The sequence below is a fragment of the Macaca fascicularis genome, chromosome 1 (assembly GCF_037993035.2).
Source record: "Macaca fascicularis isolate 582-1 chromosome 1, T2T-MFA8v1.1".
Classification (NCBI taxonomy): Eukaryota; Metazoa; Chordata; class Mammalia; order Primates; family Cercopithecidae; genus Macaca; species Macaca fascicularis.
The window spans coordinates 200889167-200907458 of NC_088375.1; the positions used below are offsets into that span (position 1 = coordinate 200889167).

General features: G+C 43.1%; 1 protein-coding gene across 14 annotated transcripts in view; it reads left to right on the top strand.

Moving 5' to 3' along the window:
* Positions 1 to 18292, top strand: part of CSMD2 (CUB and Sushi multiple domains 2) — a 650869-nt gene that overhangs the window by 68946 nt on the left and 563631 nt on the right. For all 14 annotated transcript variants that reach the window (XM_045375140.3, XM_045375143.3, XM_045375139.3 and 11 more), the window contains exon 2: positions 3568 to 3784. In XM_045375140.3, the coding sequence (XP_045231075.2) occupies positions 3568 to 3784 (217 nt within the window). The remainder of the gene's footprint in view (positions 1 to 3567; positions 3785 to 18292) is intronic.

An 18292-nucleotide genomic window follows, 5' to 3' on the forward strand; every position in this document is an offset into this window, starting at 1 on the left:
GGTTTTTTTCTAATTATTTTATGACTTTATTTTTTAACATGTAACTCTTTGCTCCGTCTGGAAGTTATTTTGGTATATGGTGTGATTCGAGGAGATAATTATTTTCCCAAACAGTGTATTAGTTGACCCAGCAAAAGTCTTTTTCTTTTCTCATTGTTTTTTTAATATTGCCTGATACATATTTCCATTTTTATGTGCATTAAAGATATTCATGTAATGCCATTTCATGTCCTACCTGTTTACTCCTGGACCACCCCCACACTATTTCATAAGAGTCATTTATGATGCTGTTTAGTATCTTGTGGAATGAGACTGCTAAATTTACTATATTTTCTTAAAAAATGCATTGTGACAATCTATTTTTCCAGTTAAACTTAGGTATCATTTTGCCAAATTTAAAACAGGTCATTGGGCTTTTCATCTGGATTGCATTAAACTTATAAATTAACTTTTCTATAACTTTTCAAGAGGTTAATATCATAAATTAACCTTTCTGTATCCACTCAAGATTATGCTATGTCTCTCCAGTTATTCAAATTTTTTATCCCTCTGTAAAAGTCATTTTCATATGGTGCCTGCACCTTTCTTGTTAAGTTTATTTATATGTACTATATGCATTTTGTAGTTACCATAAACAGGATATTTTTTCTTTATATTTTTATCTGCCATTGACATATAGGAATGTTACTGATTTTTGTGTATTATTTTGCATTTGGCTAGTTTATTAAAATTTCATATTATCTCTAATAGCTTTATTATGAATTCTCCTGGGTTTTCTAGGTATATTAATGTATCATCTGCAAACCATAATTTTTCTTCCTCTTTTCTCATTTCTTTTTCTTGTGTCACATGGGTTAACTCTTCCAATAAGCCATGAAATCCCAGAGGTGATGGTGGCATCTCTGTCTTGTTCCCGATCTTAATCAGGTGTTTCACTATAAGTACAAGGTAGAGTATTGTTCTAAAATTGAAGTTTTATCATGGTAAGGAAATATTCTTTTTCCTGGTTTTGAATGCTTATTTTAATCAGGGTTACATGCCTAATTTTATGAAATGCTTGTTTAGGATTTATTCAGAAGACCTTAACATTTTTTTTTTTTTTTTTTTTTGGTCATTTAATGGGATACTTCGTGTTAAGAGATTTCTTAATATTAAAGTCCTTTAGAGATTAACTGTCCTTTGTTGGTTAATCCCTAAAATGGGCTTTAAAAAAATTAGTGTTGAGTCAATTTATCAGCATCATGGTGAAGAAAATGGATTTGAAGTGGACTGCTTATGTTTGAGTCCTACCTTTGTGTAACAGTGACTTGGGCCCCATTCCTTAATTTCTTTCTGCCTTAGTTCTTTGTCTGTAAAATGGAGATGATAGTAATGGTATCTACTTACAGGGCTGTTGTGAGGATTAGACAAGTCAATATAGGTAGTTTTTAGGAGAGTGTCTAGCCAAACACCAAATAAATACAAACAATATATTAAATTATTGAGAATTTACCACATACCTGATACTGAGCTTGGGACATGGATTCAAAGATGGGAAATTCACATATGGTGTCTGCTCTCATGAAGCATTCGGCCTGGTGAGAAGACAGATACTTGTGAAACAATCATATGGAAGCATGGAGATCTATAATAAGTGCCACTAAGGAGAAGTTACGATATCATGACAGTGTATCGTAGTGGGCTTGATCTGACCAAGGAAGGACACTAGGCTGAGATCTGAAAGATGGGTATGCTAGAAGTGTTGTAGGCAAAGAGAACCACACATGCAAAGGTCCTGTGGCTCTGCAGTACGAGGGCGTGGCAAGTACAAAGGACATAAACAGGCAGGATTTGACTGGAAAACTGGTGGATATGAAGCTGGGAGGTCACTAAGGGCCAGGCCATGTAGAGACCCTTGTATACTTCAAATGCTTTTTTCTTTATTGAAGAGCAAGGAGGAGCCATTGAACGTTTGGGGCAGATGGGAGGTTGGGATGACCTCACCATATTCTGCCTGCAGTGTGAAGAACAGATTGGCAAGGACCAGAGCAAATGTGGCTGACCAGTTAGGAGTGAATATGGCAGTTTAGGAATGAGTTTGGCGTGGGGTGGGGACAGATGGACATAGAGATAGAGTGGTAGATTAGCCATGGGGTTGTGAAGAAGAGGAAGCTTTTAGGTGAGCCTTACTTAGATAAAGAGATGGAGGCACGATTCCATTCATTGAGTTGTGGGGGAGGCAACAGAAGAGGAGAGAGTGGGTGGGGGGACATTGAGAGCATCCCAAAGGGGTGACGGGCCTGGTGCACAGAGGGATGACTGGCCTGCATCACAACATTGTGAGTAACCAATGCATAAGTGGGAAGTCCCCCAAATTGGAGGGAAGAGGAGAAGCCTTGGCACAGAGACTGAAAGGAGGCAGAGAAAGAGCGGGAGCAGGAAAGGAGTATGGTATTGTGGGAGGAAGCTCAGGGCACTGCTGCTCAAAATATGGTCCCATACAGGGCATCATCACATCACCAGGGAGCAAGGTGGAAAGGCAGTCTCTCCAGTCCCACCGCAGTGTCGAGCTGAATCTCCATTTGAGACAGATCCCCAGGTGATGCGTGTGCACAGTGAGGTCTGAGATGCTCTGGCCCGGAGGAGTGTTTCGGAAAGGAGGGTGAGCAACAGCAGTCAGAGGTACTGAGCAGTCAATTAACCAGAAGATGGAAAAATAGCCACCGAGCCCATGGGTAGTAGACCTGTTTGGGTGGATCGATGGGACCAGAAGGCAGAATTGACAGGGTTGGAGAGTGAGTGGGAAGTAAGGAAATGGAGACAGAAAGTATAGACAGATTGTGTTTTCTATAAATTTGGCTGTGAAGAAGAAGAGAGAGAGACAAGGCTGGAGGGAGATGAGAAGTGGGGTGGGGAATTGTTTTCTTAACGATAGTCTTGAGCACATTTAAAATGAGAAGGTACTAGTGGAGAGGAAATGACTGAACACACGTTAGAGAGAAAAAGGATCGTATACTGTTCTTGAAGAGTAGGGAATGGAGTAGGGAAACCCTTCCTCCATTTAGGTGGAGGAAGAGGTGGCTCCTCTGTAGCGGGAATGAAGATAGCATGGGATAGGCTAGAAGGGTTTGGAATGGGGAAGGCAAGGGAAACCTTAGGAATGGCTTTTATTTCCTATGGAGAGTGAGGGAGAGGAGTTAGCTGAGAGCTGGGAGGTTGTAGACAGTGGAGAAGATTTGAAATTGTCGTTCTGACATTCCATGTTGTAGAGGGGAAGTCTGAGTTCAGCCTGGTATTGGTGACTTTGTAGTTCTGACTCTCAAAACCTTAATTTTCTACTGCATAGAGTTGCTGTAAGCCTTGATTAAATGACACACAATGTATCACCTGGTTAGTACACAGCACACAGCAAGCCCACAGTCAACGTCAGTCACCCTTTGTACCTCCCTCAGTGCCAAGCACAGGGCTGGCTCATGGGAAGCGCTTGGAAAAGTGGGTTCATGATTGGCTAACACATTACTCCTGACTCTCTAGAAGCTTCTAGGAGTTATTCTGGCTATTCTGAACTGCTCTGTTTCTCTTTCCCAGGCCAGAACTGCACGTTCCAACTGCACGGTCCCAATGGGACAGTTGAGAGCCCAGGGTTCCCTTATGGCTACCCCAATTACGCCAACTGCACATGGACCATCACCGCGGAAGAGCAGCACAGGATCCAGCTTGTGTTCCAGTCCTTTGCCCTGGAAGAGGACTTTGATGTCCTGTCGGTGTTTGATGGTCCACCCCAGCCGGAGAATCTGCGTACGAGGTACCATGCTGCCTACCTTCCCTGTAGCAAACAGTTGGGCTCTGAGCCAGGCTCACTAGGAGGAAGAACTTTCTTGAGTGAAAAGTTTATGGTCATCAACAAAGACCACTGTTTTCATGATGCCCTCCCTCAACCCCTCTGGTTTCCCAATTCATGTCTCTTGCTTAGAGGTTTCCAGTTGGGAGGATTGATTAGTAGGACATTTGGGAAGACTAGAGAGAAAACACAAGAGGGTTCTAGACAAATTCAGCTCTTTCTATTGAAACTGATTTTTCATGCACAGGGTGTATTATTTGTATACACAGAAATATAAGTTGGAACCAACAGATGTGGGTGTTGAAGGCTGATAGTGATGCAATGAATATGTCTTGCATCATAGTATTTGAAACCATCAACACTTTTCTGGAATTTGCTTTGCATTTGCAAGGCCTTGGTTGTGAATGTAGACTCTGGAATTTGGGGGAGTTCCCACCCTCTTAATCCCCATCCCTGTGATGGAAGAGAACCCCATGAAGTGAGTAAGATGGCTTCCTGTACCCCTGAGGCCTCTCAAGGAGAAGAGCTCACAGGAGGGAGTCGGGAGGAAGGCTTCCACCCTCTACAGAAAAGGCAGACTTTTCTGGGGCACAGGTGAAGACCCCAGCATCATAACTCTCTAGGTGACCCGGAGGCCAGCCAGCCTGTGTCACAAGCCTTGTCCAGGTCAGGTCAGCGTGGCTTCCCGTCTCCTCAGGAAGCCAAAGGGTTAATGGCTTACCAGCCAAGCCCTGGGGAGCCAGAGGTGCTAATTGCTTCTAATGACATGATGCACTAATGAGTGGTTCCCAGCCAAATGCTTAACCTCAAAGCTTTGTTTAAGATGCATCTCAGCCCTTGGCTTCCAAGCTCCTGCAGCAGGGTCTCACACACACATTTACTGCACAGTCTTCAGCCCTCTTCTCTTTCTCCTCAGGGCAGAAGTGAGTCTGGGAAGCCTACAGCAGAGGTGGGGGGCATCTGGGGCCCCCCTGCACCCCTCCTGCAGTTTCTCCCAGAAAAGACTGGGCTAATCATCTTCCCTTGAGGTTCAGCAGGGTTCTGTGAAACATTGGTAAAGGGCTAGAGTCCTCTTCATTCATTCATTCCACAAATATTTCATGGGTACCTATTATGTCTTGACACTGGCCTGGAGGCTGGGGAATAGCAGTGAGAAAAACAAAGCCACTGCCTTCATGCAGTGGCTACATGCTAATGGGGAGGGAGATATGGAAATACATAACATGTCTGGTTCTGTGAAGACAAAGCACACAGGGTAAGAAAGTGATGGCAGGAGTGCTGGCTTTATTATTGTTATTATTATTTTTGTTATACTTTAAGTTCTGGGGTACATGTGCAGAACATACAGGTTTGTTACATAAATGTACAAGTGCCATGGTGGTTTTCTGCACCCATCAACCAGTCCTCTACATTAGGTATTTCTCCTAATATCCCTCCCCTAACCCCCAACCCCCCGACAGGCCCCGGCGTGTGATGTTCTCCTCCCTGTGTCCATGTGTTCTCATTGTTCAACTCCCACTTGTGAGTGAGAACATGCTGTGTTTGGTTTTCTGTTCCTGTGTAAGTTTGCTGAGAATGATGGTTTCCAGCTTCATCCATGTCCCTGCAAAGGACATGAACTCATCCTTTTTTTATGGCTGTGATTGCTGGTTTTTATAGGGTGGTCAGGGATGGTTTTTCCGAGCAGAAAGAGAGCTATGAGCAGAGAGCTGAATCATGGAATATCATGTATGGTGGGTATCCCGTATAGGTATCTAGGGAAAGCTTCTAGGCCAAGGGCACAGGAAATGTAAAGGGTACAGGGCCAACCTTTGGAGGATGGTCTTGCTGTGGCACGGTCCACTCAGGCCAAGCCAACCATGTTGACTAGGAAGACCTGCAGTTTTGGAATCCTCATTCTAGATCATCCCAGGTGTTGTCTTTATGCTGTGCTAGTTTGAATTCCTCTCACAAGCAAAGGAGGGTATGCAGGAGGCCAGTGGTTACAGGCTAGAGCAAGCCAGTGGGTAGGAGTTATGGAAGGGAAAAGGTGAGGCTGGGAGGTGGCAGAAGGTGGTAGATCCTGCAGGGCCTCATGGGTCACACAGGGACTTTGGCCTTGATCCCAAGGCACAGGAAACCCTTGGAGGGTTCTGAGCAGAAGAGGGACCTGCTGTGACAGGCCTTTGCCATTGTAGGGAAAATGGAGTGAAAGGGGTGAGGCTGGAGGCTGCTGCTCAGGGCAGAGAAGAAGGAGGCTTGGGTCTCCTGGAAGTGGGGACATGATGACAAATGGTCAGATCTGTGCTGTATTCCAAACACAGAGCAGACAGGATTTGTTGTTGCGTTGGGTGTGGGCTGTGGGAGAAAGGAGATGAGGATGATTCCAGTCTCCTTGGCTTTAATGATTATAGGAAGAAGTAGCTGTTTCCTGAGAGGAGGAGCTGGAAGTTAAGATTCAGTTTGGCCGTATAAAATTTTAGATGTCTATTAGATATCCAGGTGGAGAAGGCATTGAACATGCACTTGAATATGTGGGTTTTGAGTTCAAGGGTGTCAGGGCTAGAGATACAAATTTGGGAGACTAGGACTGGATGGTACCTAAAACATAAGACTGGATGTGGTCACAAGGGAGCCAGTCTTCTCCATCGGATTTTGAGCTCATGATGTTGAATGCATGTTTGAAAGGTAGAATGTCAGATCAGATCAATGGGGCACTGATTGAGGTGTGGACAGCTAGAGGCAAATTCTCCAATTCTGCCTGCTAGAGTTATTTAAGCTTGTCCTGCTCTTAAGGCAGGGTCCCCGCATATGTAGTGGAGTCTTTGTTTTCTGACACTTGGGTTTTCTGACTCTGAGGGGAAGTATGGAAGACTCAGCAGAGTGGAGACTGGCCTGGCCGGTGTTCTAGCATGGAAGGGTGGGAGTTTCCATGACCTGGTGAAGTGGTTCTGGCAGGGAGGCTTCCTCTTGTCCTAAGGATGCAGAAGAATCAGATGTGTCCCCAGCCACAGCACAGCGTTCCTGGCCAACCAGCCATGAGCATGAAGCTCTGGGGTTGAACCTTCATTAGGTTGTCCCTGTTTGTGCTCCTGATCTCTGTCATCTTTGTGATCTGCTTATTCTAATTCATTTCACAAGGTCACACAGGCTTAGCAAAGGGGAAGGGCTAGAAGGAGACCACTGCCTTTTATTGACCTGGAACCAGAGGAGTTCACACCCCGGAGGACAATAGGAGGGGAAATGACCTTAGAGGACAGTCCAAGTAACATTGGAAGATGCTGTCCTTAATACTGGAATGGTGCTGCTCTGGGGGTGTGGAGAGGCAGCAGCAAGCATGCTTGGTGGGGACCCTTGGGTCTTTGTGAATTTTTTTTTTAATGTTCTTGCATGGTTTTTAGTCCACTCAAATTTTTTTTATTCACGAATCAGTTTTTGTCTGTGTGTTAGTCCAGGGAATCACCAATAAAATCACCTATTTTATTGAGAGTGTCAAGTCTATCATCCTAGGGTTGTACATAGTTTTCCCACTCAACCTTTCTTTTTCCATGGTGTCTGGGTCACATGCCTTTCTCACATCTGCTCCTGCGCATTTCTTTCTTTCTTTCTTTCTTTTCCACTCAGTTAGTCTTGCCAGAAGTTTGCCTATTTTATTGGTCTTTTTAAAGTTCCAATGCTAGGGCAATCCATTTTATTCTCTTTTATCTAAATTATTGATTTCTGCTTTTATCTTTATCCATTCTTTTCTCTCACTTTCCTTAGGCTAATATTGCTCTTTTGCCAATTTTGTAAATTAAATTGGTTTTATTATTTCTTGTTTGATAATAAAAACATTAAGAGGCATTTTCCCCTAAGTACAGCTTTGACCATATTCCATAAATTTTTATGGCTAGTTGTTAGTTTAGAAAGAGTTTCTGATTGTAGTTTTGTTCTTTCTTTGACTCTAGGGTTTTCCCCTTAAATTTTCAAGTAATATTTGTTTATACTTTAGAAATTATTATCTAGCTTTATTTCATTATGATTAGATTATGATTTCTACTTTGGAGAATTTGTTGACTTGTTTCCCTCTGTATAAGATCATTTTTGTCAGTATTCTATGAAGAAAGATATTCTGTGTATGAAGGGTGAAAAAATTAAGTTATTAATATCATTCAGTTTTTCTAATTTCGTATCTATTGCCTAATTGATATTTGCCAAGATAGGCAATATATTGCTCTCACATTCTTACTGTAGTTTATATCAATTTCTCTTTTTATTCCTGAGTTTTTATTTTATAAACTGTGATTCTATACTCTTCAGCATATTCATATTTTCAAATGTTAGATCTTCAGAGTGAATTATATATATATTTCCATATAAAAATTGTAGTTATTCCCTATTCTTTACTGTTTTTTTCTTTTTTTCTTTTTTGCTTTACATTCTACTTTGTACCAATATTACACCCTTTTTTTCTTTCAGATATGCATTGATTGGGTCCATCTTTGCCAATTTCACTGTTTTTAATATGTCTATATTATTCTTTTAGGAATAGCTCTTAGCACAATATACATAGTCATTGAATTTTTTAAAAATCGTGGCTGAGAATCACTATCCTTTAACAGCAAAGTTTAGTTCACTCATATTTTTTGGTAACAACTGATATGTTTGCTCTTCTATTATACTTAATGCTTTCTATTATTTTTAAGCTTCCTTACTGTTGCTTCCTTTTATCTGTCTTCTAGTGCAAGTTTTCTTTGTTTTGTTTTTTTTTTCTGTGATTTTTATTCTATTAGTGCTCAAAGTTGCTTCTTTACAACATGTTTTAAGCTATATTTTTCTGTCAACATCCTGCCTAGCTAGCTTTTGTCTTAGTTAGGTCTTACTATCTTGTAAAAATTTCTTTGTGTTTGCAGGATGTAGGTATCTATCTCTTTTTCTTAGTTTCCAAAGTTAATTGTAGATATTCCATCTCTTTATATACTTTAGATCATTTTTGTGAGAATGTAGGGGGTCAGGCAAGGCAGAGTTTAACATGTTATCTTTCCTCTTCATCTTGACAAGGAAATTTTTAAAATAAAAGTTTTATTCTTTTTGATGCTATTGAGAATGGGTTTTTAAAAAATTTTGGTTTTGGACTAGCCATTGTTAATATATAGAAATACAATTGATTTTTGTAAATTGATCTTGTATCTTGTGACCTTGCTGAATTTGTTGTTAGTTCAGTTCTTTTACATCTGTGAATAAAAGTTTTAATTCTTCCTTTCCAATCGGGATACCTCTCATTTCCTTTTTTCCCTGATTGCACTATCTAGAACCTCCAGTATAATATTGAATAGAAGTGGTCAGAGTGGCTAGCCTTGACTTATTCCTGATGTTAAGGGAAAAACATTTCATCTTTTAGCATTAAGTATGATGTTATCTGTAGGTTTTTCTTCTAATAAAAGTTTTTAAGCAGAGGATTTCGGCGTGATTTGGTGGCAGTGTGGAAAATGCACTGGGGTGGAGGGCAGACTGGCGACCGTGGGGCAAGGAAAGAGACAGCAGTAGCCTAGACTAAAGCAATGAAGGGTAAAGATGGTGTGGATGTGTATGATGCTATGGGAAAGAGCTGTCCCCAGAGTTAGTAGTGGATGTATAGGGACAGTGGAGTGGGAATAAGAAAAAGAAAGAAATGGAGGATGACTCCGCAGTGTCTGCCTTGGAAACAGAAAACAAACCAGATCAGTCTGCAGTGAATTCCAGTCTCCAGTAAAATGTGTTCTTGGGCCTAGCAGGATATTTGCTGCACTGACATTTTTTCTTCACTTGTCTGGTAGATAGAGCTGGTAGGTCACCTCCTCTCTCAGTGTTTTCCTGTGAGACAGAAGGGTACAGTGGGGACAGACCTAGATTTATACCTAGGTAGGCTCTACATTTATTAATGCTATGACCTCATGCAAGGTTTGGCTTCTCTGAGCCTCATCTATAAAACGGAGGTGACATTTACCCTCCTTACAGGGTTGTTGTATGTGAGCCACAAGCTATAGATGCTTACGTGGTCCGGAAACATTGTTTACGTCCTTTCCTGCCCTTCTGTTCTTAGGACCCAGTAACTCAGACCTTTCCAGAGAGTTCTAGTGCCTGTGATGAAACTTCATCTGTGGCCAACTCATCAGACTTTTTAGACTTGGGATACCAGGTGTGGTAGAAAGACACAGAAGGAGGCACTGAGCTCAGGAACAGTCATTAATTGTGCATGTATGTATCATGTGTATGTATGCAATGTGTATGTATCATAGCATTACTGATCCCATGATAGCCTCCTCTCCTCTCCTCTCCCTTCCCACACAGACAGTGGGGCCAGACCACCAAGAGGCCTGCAGCAGATTTTTCTCTGCTTGCATTACCTGGGGGATTTCCATGTTTATTGTCTAAAACTTAATGAGCTGGGCACAGTGGCATCCACCTGTAGTCCCAGCTACTACTTGGGAGGCTGGGGCAAGAGAATTGTTTGAGCCCAGGAATTCAAGACTAGCATGGGCAACACAGTAAAACCTAATCTCAGAAAAATAAAAATAAAAAAATTTCATGAGTACAAGTTTCACAATTACTGTTTTCACTACATTAAAAAAAATTTTTTTTTTTTTAGATTAGGAGGTTACATGTGCTGGTTCTTTACGTGGATACATTGCATAATGGAGGGGTTTGGACTTCTAGTTGTACCCATCACCCAAATAGTGAGCACTGTGCACAATAGGCAGTTTTTCAACCCTCACTCCCTCCCAGACTCCTCCCTTTTGGAGTCTCCTCATTGCGTTTTTAAGGCATCTCTCTTTTCTCCTCTTCTCTCCAACACTCTGGTCTCCTTTCTTTATGGATGCATTCCAACAAAAGGCTGAAATGTTACCCACCTACCCCAATCCCAGCCCGCTTTAACCTCTCCTTTCTCCAGCTGCCTCCTCCTGGATTGTGTTGTGAACAATGAGCTTTCCTCCTATTAGATTCTAAGCTCCTTAAGGCTGGGAGTCAAGCCTTCTTTTTTTTTTTTTTTTTTTTGCTTTGCTGTAACAGAGCCACACCGTGGAATATACACCAGTCTTGCCAGTAGACGACATGAGTTTGATCTCTAGCTCCTCCCTAGCTGCATAGCATTGGCAAGTCACTTTCACTCTTAGCCACAGTGTCCTAATTGATAAAGGGAGTATATCAAGATCTGCCTTATAGGTTGGTTGATCAAGATTAAATTAAAACAGTAAGTAAACTGCTTTAATTATGATGAGATAGAAACAAAAGGAATACTTGTACATTTGTAGGAAAAATTAGAAAGTACAATTTAGCAAAAAGACAAAATAATACATTTGTGAGTCATGAAGTAGAGCAGTGGTTCTCAACTGAAGGCACCTTTGTCCCCCAGGGGACATTTGGCCACATCTGGAGAAATTTGTGGTTGTCCCAACTGCAAGTGGAGAGGTACTGATGACATCTACTAGGTTGAGGCCAGGGATTCCGCTAAACATCATCCCACAATGCACAGCACAGCTGTCTACAGTAAAGAATTATCTGACCCCAAATGCCAGTAAAGCTGAGGTTGAAAAACCTCGAGGTGGATTGATTTGAGAGGTTCACACCTTTAGCATAAGACATACCTGGGTTTTCATCCTCTTTCTATGTCTGTGAACTTGGGCAAGTGAGTCAACCCATTCAAGCCTCAGTTTCCTCCTCAGCAAAATGGGAACTTCTCACTGATGCTACGTACTGGCGGCTGCACCTGGCATCATTGATGAAAAGGTGCCAATAGACACACTGCGCACAGCTTGTTCTATATGCAGACGCTATTCATCTCCCGGTGACTCCCTTTCTCTACCAGGAGTTCATAGCCATCTCCTTGAAAGCATCTCACATTTCATCTGGAGCTATTCACAAGCAGCCACATCCCAGGGTGCCAGAAGGCAGCGTCTGGCTGCTTCAAATTAAATTTACAATAGAAGCTGATCAGACTCTTCTTCTAATGGATCAGGATGGGGAACGGGAGTAGGAGCTGGTCCTGAAGGCCGGGAGCCTGTAGGAGTTTGGAAATTAGCAAGGAAAGAAAAAGAACCTTCCAGATAATGCAGCGTCAGCCCTGTCTGGATGAAGTACTGAAACAATCCCCACGTCTCTGCTTTTGCACAATTAGATAGCCTCTCCATGCTGGCAAACATCCTATTGCATTGCAGTTTAATGTGGAATGAAGTTTTCTAATGGGACACGAGCAAACGTAATCTATGAAGATGCTGCTAATAAACTGCATCCCGTATATTGGAGGGTTTATAGGGTACTGGTGATGACTGCACCAGTTAAGCACAGCTAAGCATCTCTTAATTTAGACATTTGGGCTCAAGTTATGGGAAACACTACAACTCGTTCCCTCAATTACTGGCAATATACATGCTGTCATCAGCCTAAGGTGCAATGTAGTTTTAGTCATTTGGAGCTAGTTGCAGATTTCACTCAACTGGCGTTAGACACCTGTTTGGAAGTTGTAAAAATCCACAAATTTGCCAGATTTACTGTCTTCTTATGAATATGTATCACAGCAGAGGCCCCCAAAGGACCTGTTTGTTGGATTTCTTAAAAGGTGTGCCTTGCACATCAATAGGGATGTCCTTGAAGGGTCCGTTCCCCAGAACCCCTCTGGGAATGTGCTCTTGTGGGCAGGAGGAGGCTGGGAGGACCTATGAGGATGAGGGAAAAGTCTTTGTTTAGGATTGAAACAGAGTGAGGACACTGGAAAGGAGAACAGAGGAACGAGGACACCGAACAGCTACTATGTTCCAGCCACCATGCTGGACACATGTGTTCATGCTCTCATGGAAATTTATTCTATATTTATTGAATGCCTACCAGGAATGCCAGGTGTCGGAGATACGACAGTTAACAAGACAGCTTCTGCCTTCAAGGAACTCAAGATATCTTTAGGGAGACAGTTAAATAATCAGGCTATAAGTGCTATGACTGGGGAACCTGATCTAGCCTTGGGGGAGATCTTTGTGGATGCTCATCTGGAGGTCTGGGATGAACCCCCTTCATCTGCCCCTTTGCTTAGTTATCCCTTACTTATTCCTCAAATAATTCAGTTGTCCCTTCCTTGCCCAGGGACACCCTTTCCTCACAACCTGGTCAAACCCTCCTGTGATACCTGCTCAGATCACTGTGCATTCACCCTTTGTGGTTTTACGTGTGTGTGTGTGTGTGTGTCTACTTCATTTATGCCCATCTACCACACAAGGCTGTAAGCTCCTTGATGACAAGAACTGTATCTCTTTACTCTTTATTTTTCATTGTAGCTCTTCAGGGCCTAACAGAGAGCCTGGCATATAGTAGGTGCTAAACGAATACTTATGGAGTGAGTGAATCAATGCTCTCTGGAGGAAGAGATCCCTAATAGAGAGTGGAAGGAGGGATGGGAGTGTTTTGAGCCAAGAAATAGTATGTGCATAGGTCTAGGCAAAAGTAAGAGAAAGGTGAGGTGCAGAATGACAATGGGTAGGTTCACTTTGGCTGGATTATAGTGGGAAGGTGGAGCAGTGGCCCAGGCCAGCTCCACCAGGGACCCTGTATGCCCTGCTGAGGAACTCAATACATATCTAAAAAAGATGGTTCATGCTGAAAGGTTTTAAATAGACATTGTACATGTTATCTAATAATTCAACAATACCCTTAGGAGGTGGGTGGTATTAATTCCCTTTGCAGAAGTTAAGCAAGCATGTAAGGCCTCTAAGCTGTCAAATAGCTGATATAGTTTGGATCTGTATCCCTGCCCAAATCTCATGCTGGATTGTAATCTCCAATGTTGGAGGTGGGGCCTGGTGGGAAGTAATTCGATCATAGGGGTGGATTTCTCATGAATGGTTATCACCATCCTCTTGGTCCTGTTCTCACGATAGTGAGTGAGTTCTCACGAGATCTGGTCATTTAAGTGTGGGGCATCTCCCCCATCTCTCTTGCTCCTGCTTTTGGCATGTGATGTGCTTGTTCCCCCTTTGCCTTATGCCGTGGTTGTAAGTTTCCTGAGGCCTCCCCAGGAGCCGGGCAAATGCCAGCATCGTGCTTCCTGTACAGCCAGTGGGACTGTGAGCCAATTAAACCACTTTTCTTTATAAATTTCCCAGTCTCAGGTATTTCTTTACAGCAATGCAAGAATGGACTAATGCAGAGGCTAAAGAGGGGTGGGTAAGGGATCTCCTAGAGCCAGAAACAAGGCTTTTCCCCACTACACCAAAATGCCTTTTCACTACTTGGGATTTCTTTGCATTCATTCATTCAATTTCCTTTTTAAAAATCCATTCCTTTTTCCTTTTTAAGCAGTTTCTCTAAAATAGTGAATGTAATAGGTATTTTCTGCTTTAAGAAGGTCAGCAGTCTATAGAGTGAGAAAAATGCACCTGCCTCCTTTCCCAGGCCCTTGTCCCAGCCTTGCTCCCTAGAGGTAACCACTGTTAACAGTTTGGTGTGTGTCCAATTTCTTTTTAAATAAAGATTCATTAAACTGCCCATGAGGCTTATTGGGACATCCGTCAGACCTTTAAAAATTGTTCTGATGAATTAAGTGTAAACTAATTAGAAACATGGATTCAATTACCCTTGAAACACACAGGGGTTTAATAATTAATAGGAAGAGGGTTTGAGGCCAAAGGCATTATGGATTTTATCAAACCCCTAACATCTGAAAAGTAAATATGTTTGATTCACCCTAAATGCTGGCAAATTTGCCATCCAGAGGCAAACTTGTTGGTAGGAGCTGTGTAGTTAATTAGGAAAGTTAGCTATGGTTAATAAGGAGGCAGAGGAAGTGGGCTGCAGAAGACAAAACCCGCTGGTTATTGCTAGGAGGGCTTCTTGGGACAGGGAAGTGGCCTGTTTTGTGGGGTTACTGCAGTCTGCTTCCTTCACAATCCTTTACCAGGTAGGCTTTGGAGTGGAAGGCTGGATACCTGGGACCCTGATGTCTGCTTGACTCCCAAGTTCACACAGGTCAGCACCACCTGACCAGCACTGAAGGGGGTTATGGAAGGGGAGGAGTGGGGTCTGCCAGGGATGAGGCTCTGGAAACCAATTGCAGTGACCCCATGGGGGCAGCCATGTGCTCCATCCCTAATGCCAAAGGGAGGGTCTGGGCAGACGTGGTGGGGGAGGGGTTGGCAGCAGGTGATACACAAAGCCAGGTGGGCAGCAGTGTCGGGGTCCTGAGCAATCTCTCCACTCACAGTAGGACCCTGTGGTTCAAGGTCAAAATCAATATTTGTGACAAAGCCTCACCTTGCTCATTCACCAAGTCTGCTGTTTAATAGCAGCCAAAATTTAAAACCCCCTGGAGCCAGAGGCTCAGTCCGAAAGGCTGTGCTGCCTGCATCACTTCTCACAATTGGTCCTGCTTGCAGCATCGTGAGATATTGGCCAAAGATGCAATGTTCCGCTAGAGCAGAGGTGCCCACCTCTAGACCCTCATCGGCCCCTCTCTTCCAAGTGGCTGCTGACAGCACTGTTGCTGAGACAGGAAGTTTCCCCCTTCTTTATCCTCAACTCTTGTTCCCTGAACTTTTGGGGCCACAGAATTTGCTCTTCAAGGGACCCTAGTGACATGGGGATATTGTCTGCAGGGTGGAGGCAGGTTTGGACTGGTCATTCTAGTCTTCCCTCTGTTTCTTTTTCAGCAGACCTGGTACCCAAATAAACACCTCCCAAATATTGAGTACCTCATTCTCTTGGAGTTAAAGTAAATCTAAAACTAAATCAATTCTCGACTTTTCAGTGACAAAAGAGCCAAATTATTGTACCCATAAGTGGGTCTACTCTGTCACCAGATGTGGTGCCAAGAGCCAGGCCAGGGGCGTGGAGACCTGGGTTCTGTCCCAGCTTGGCCACTGGTTTGCTTGTGATCTTCACAAAGTCCTATTCCTTCTCAGGGCCAGCTGCATTTTCCTGACTTACAATATGAGGATTTAAATCTAGAGGAGCTCCAAAGCTTCTTCCAGCTCTGAAATTGTGTGATTGAATGATGCTGGAGATGCATGTAGAAGGACTAAAAAATATCCCTGACCTTCTGGGATTCTTTCTACTCTATGTAGGTATTGCTCTTGGCTGTTTCAACAATTCCAGCATTTGTCTTTGGCAAACAGTTTATTTTCCAATGGCACGTTAAGCAGTGTGGCAGAGAAGACTAATTGCCCACCATCAATCTTGCTCCTTTTCCTCAGCGTAGGTGTTAGTGGGAAGCAGCTGCCTAGCTAGGGACAATATTTTCCCAGACCTCCTTGCATCTAGATGGAGTCATATGACTTAGGGAAGGTAGATGGAAATGATGTGTGCCCCTTCCAGGTCTGGGCAGAAAGCCTCCTCTGCAATCCTGTCTTTCTGTCTTTCCCTGGAAATAGGAGATAGAGAAGCCTAGATGCCTGGATGACTGCATGGAGCAGAACCCACCCCCTCCCCTATCTGCTACTGATTGATTGAATTTTACATAAGTGAGAAATAAACTTTCATGTAAACTTAGAGCTCACGTATTACTGCACCCGTTGCCCCAGGAGCTGCAGCTGACTGGGGTTGCCTAGGTGACATGGTAAAGACTATAGACAGTATAGGCTACTAGCCTGGCTGTTGAATTCATGGAAGCAGTTTCTGACCACGTGATGCCCCTACCATCTTGCGGACTGGCAATGCAGTGTCTTCAATCCTGCCTGGAGGAGAAAATGTTTTCATGAATTTTACAGTGGCTAGCTCATCTGCACCTGGCAGTCCTTCACTGTGCCAGTTCAGTCTCTCCCATCATCACTGCCACCTTTGTCCCTCCATAAGCAGTGGCTGCCTTATCAAGCCTCATAAGGAAGGAAGCCTGAACAATTGACTCCACCTTCCCAATTTGATTATTTTATCCCAAAGAGCTCTTAACTAGAGATGTGGGGGCTTTTGTGATGCCCTGGTCAGCTGGTAGAGCTGCATACAACTTCTCCCTTCTCCAAAGTTCCACAGCTACATATCAAAGACAAGGCAAATCTTAAACTTACATAAACCCTACAAAGCAAAGAGGAACAGGGACGGATCTCAGCTCTGATAGTTTAGCTGGATTTCAGTCATAAGAGGAATTCCTCACAGTCCAGAGATAAAGAAATCTGGACAATAAAGAAGCTTTCTAGTTCTGCAAGAAGCCTTGCAGTAGTGGATATTTTCAAACCTGCCTTGGTCTGCAAGGGTCGGGGAATGCAGACACAAAGAGTTCTTGCAGACAGAGGCAGATTTATATCCACTACCGCAAAGCTCCACCCTTGTAAATGCCCAGTGTTGCTCCTCTCAATTCCGTTTGATTGTTGTGACTTCTCAGGCGCATTATGTTATTGACTTCTCTCAATAATCCAATTGAAGTGTCCTATTAATCCCATTTTGCAGAGGAGAAAGCTGAGCTTCAGAATGGCTCATAAGCCCTATGCTAACAAGGTGTGGCTGAGTTCTTAGCATTTTCTCCCTGCTCTGAGCCAGTGCCCTCCAGCCACATGGGCCTGTGGAGGGCAGGAGAAAGGTCCTGGGCAACAGTCAGCCAGAATAAGGACCCATCTACCCTAAAGGACAGTGCTGGATGAGAGGAAATCTGCCAGAGACACGATTCTACAGCCCTGTCTCCCTTGATGTTTGGAATTTGCCTGCACTTAGGCAAGAAGGAAAGGAAGAGGGAATGGCTGTCTTTTCTCCAATGCACTGTTCCTCCAGTGTAAGCTAGGTGAAGGCCTCAACGTGGCAAATTATTTGTAGAACCCCGAAGGAGTGGGCTTCTTCTATTTTGGAGTATGTAGAAGAGTAAAGATTTTCTTTAATTAGATAGTGCCGGATAGATTTAATTAAAGCTTCAAACCTGCAATTTTCTTTGTTTGATTGATCAGTTGGTGCTGATTGCCTGGAGTAATTATGAAGGGGGAGGTGGAGTTTTCAAAGTCTGATAGTGATAAGAAGCAGACTGAGTCAACTCATGGATACTTGTTTGTCAGAGTGATTCTGAAAAGATTTAAATTGCACAAATGTTTGTTGGCTGGTCAAATGAAAAATAAGGTATCTAAATTACACTTTTGTCTAAATCATGCTCCTGGTGGATGTGCTTCTGTAGAAAAGGTCCCCTTTTCCCCTCCTTTCTCCAAATATAATCACACCTCTGAGACCAGGCAGTATTCTGTTATTTTTGTCTTTCTTTTATGAAATAATTGAAGCACATTGTTGGGAGTGTCTCATAATGGCCTTCTAAAATTTCTAGAGCTTACTGGAGGGTCAGGAGAGAAAGAGCATCTTATAATCTCCATGTAAATTTAGGGAATTCAGAAAGAGCTTTAAAGTCAGGCACTCCTGGGGTTGAATTCTGCCTTTACCATTTACTACCTCTTTGACTTTGGACAAGTATCCTTGAACTGCTTTTTCCTCATCTGCAATGCAAAAGAGTTGTGAGGATTCTGTGAGCTGATGTATGCAAGTCAAGCACCCATGGTTAGCCTGTGATGGGTTCTTACTGGATTTCTG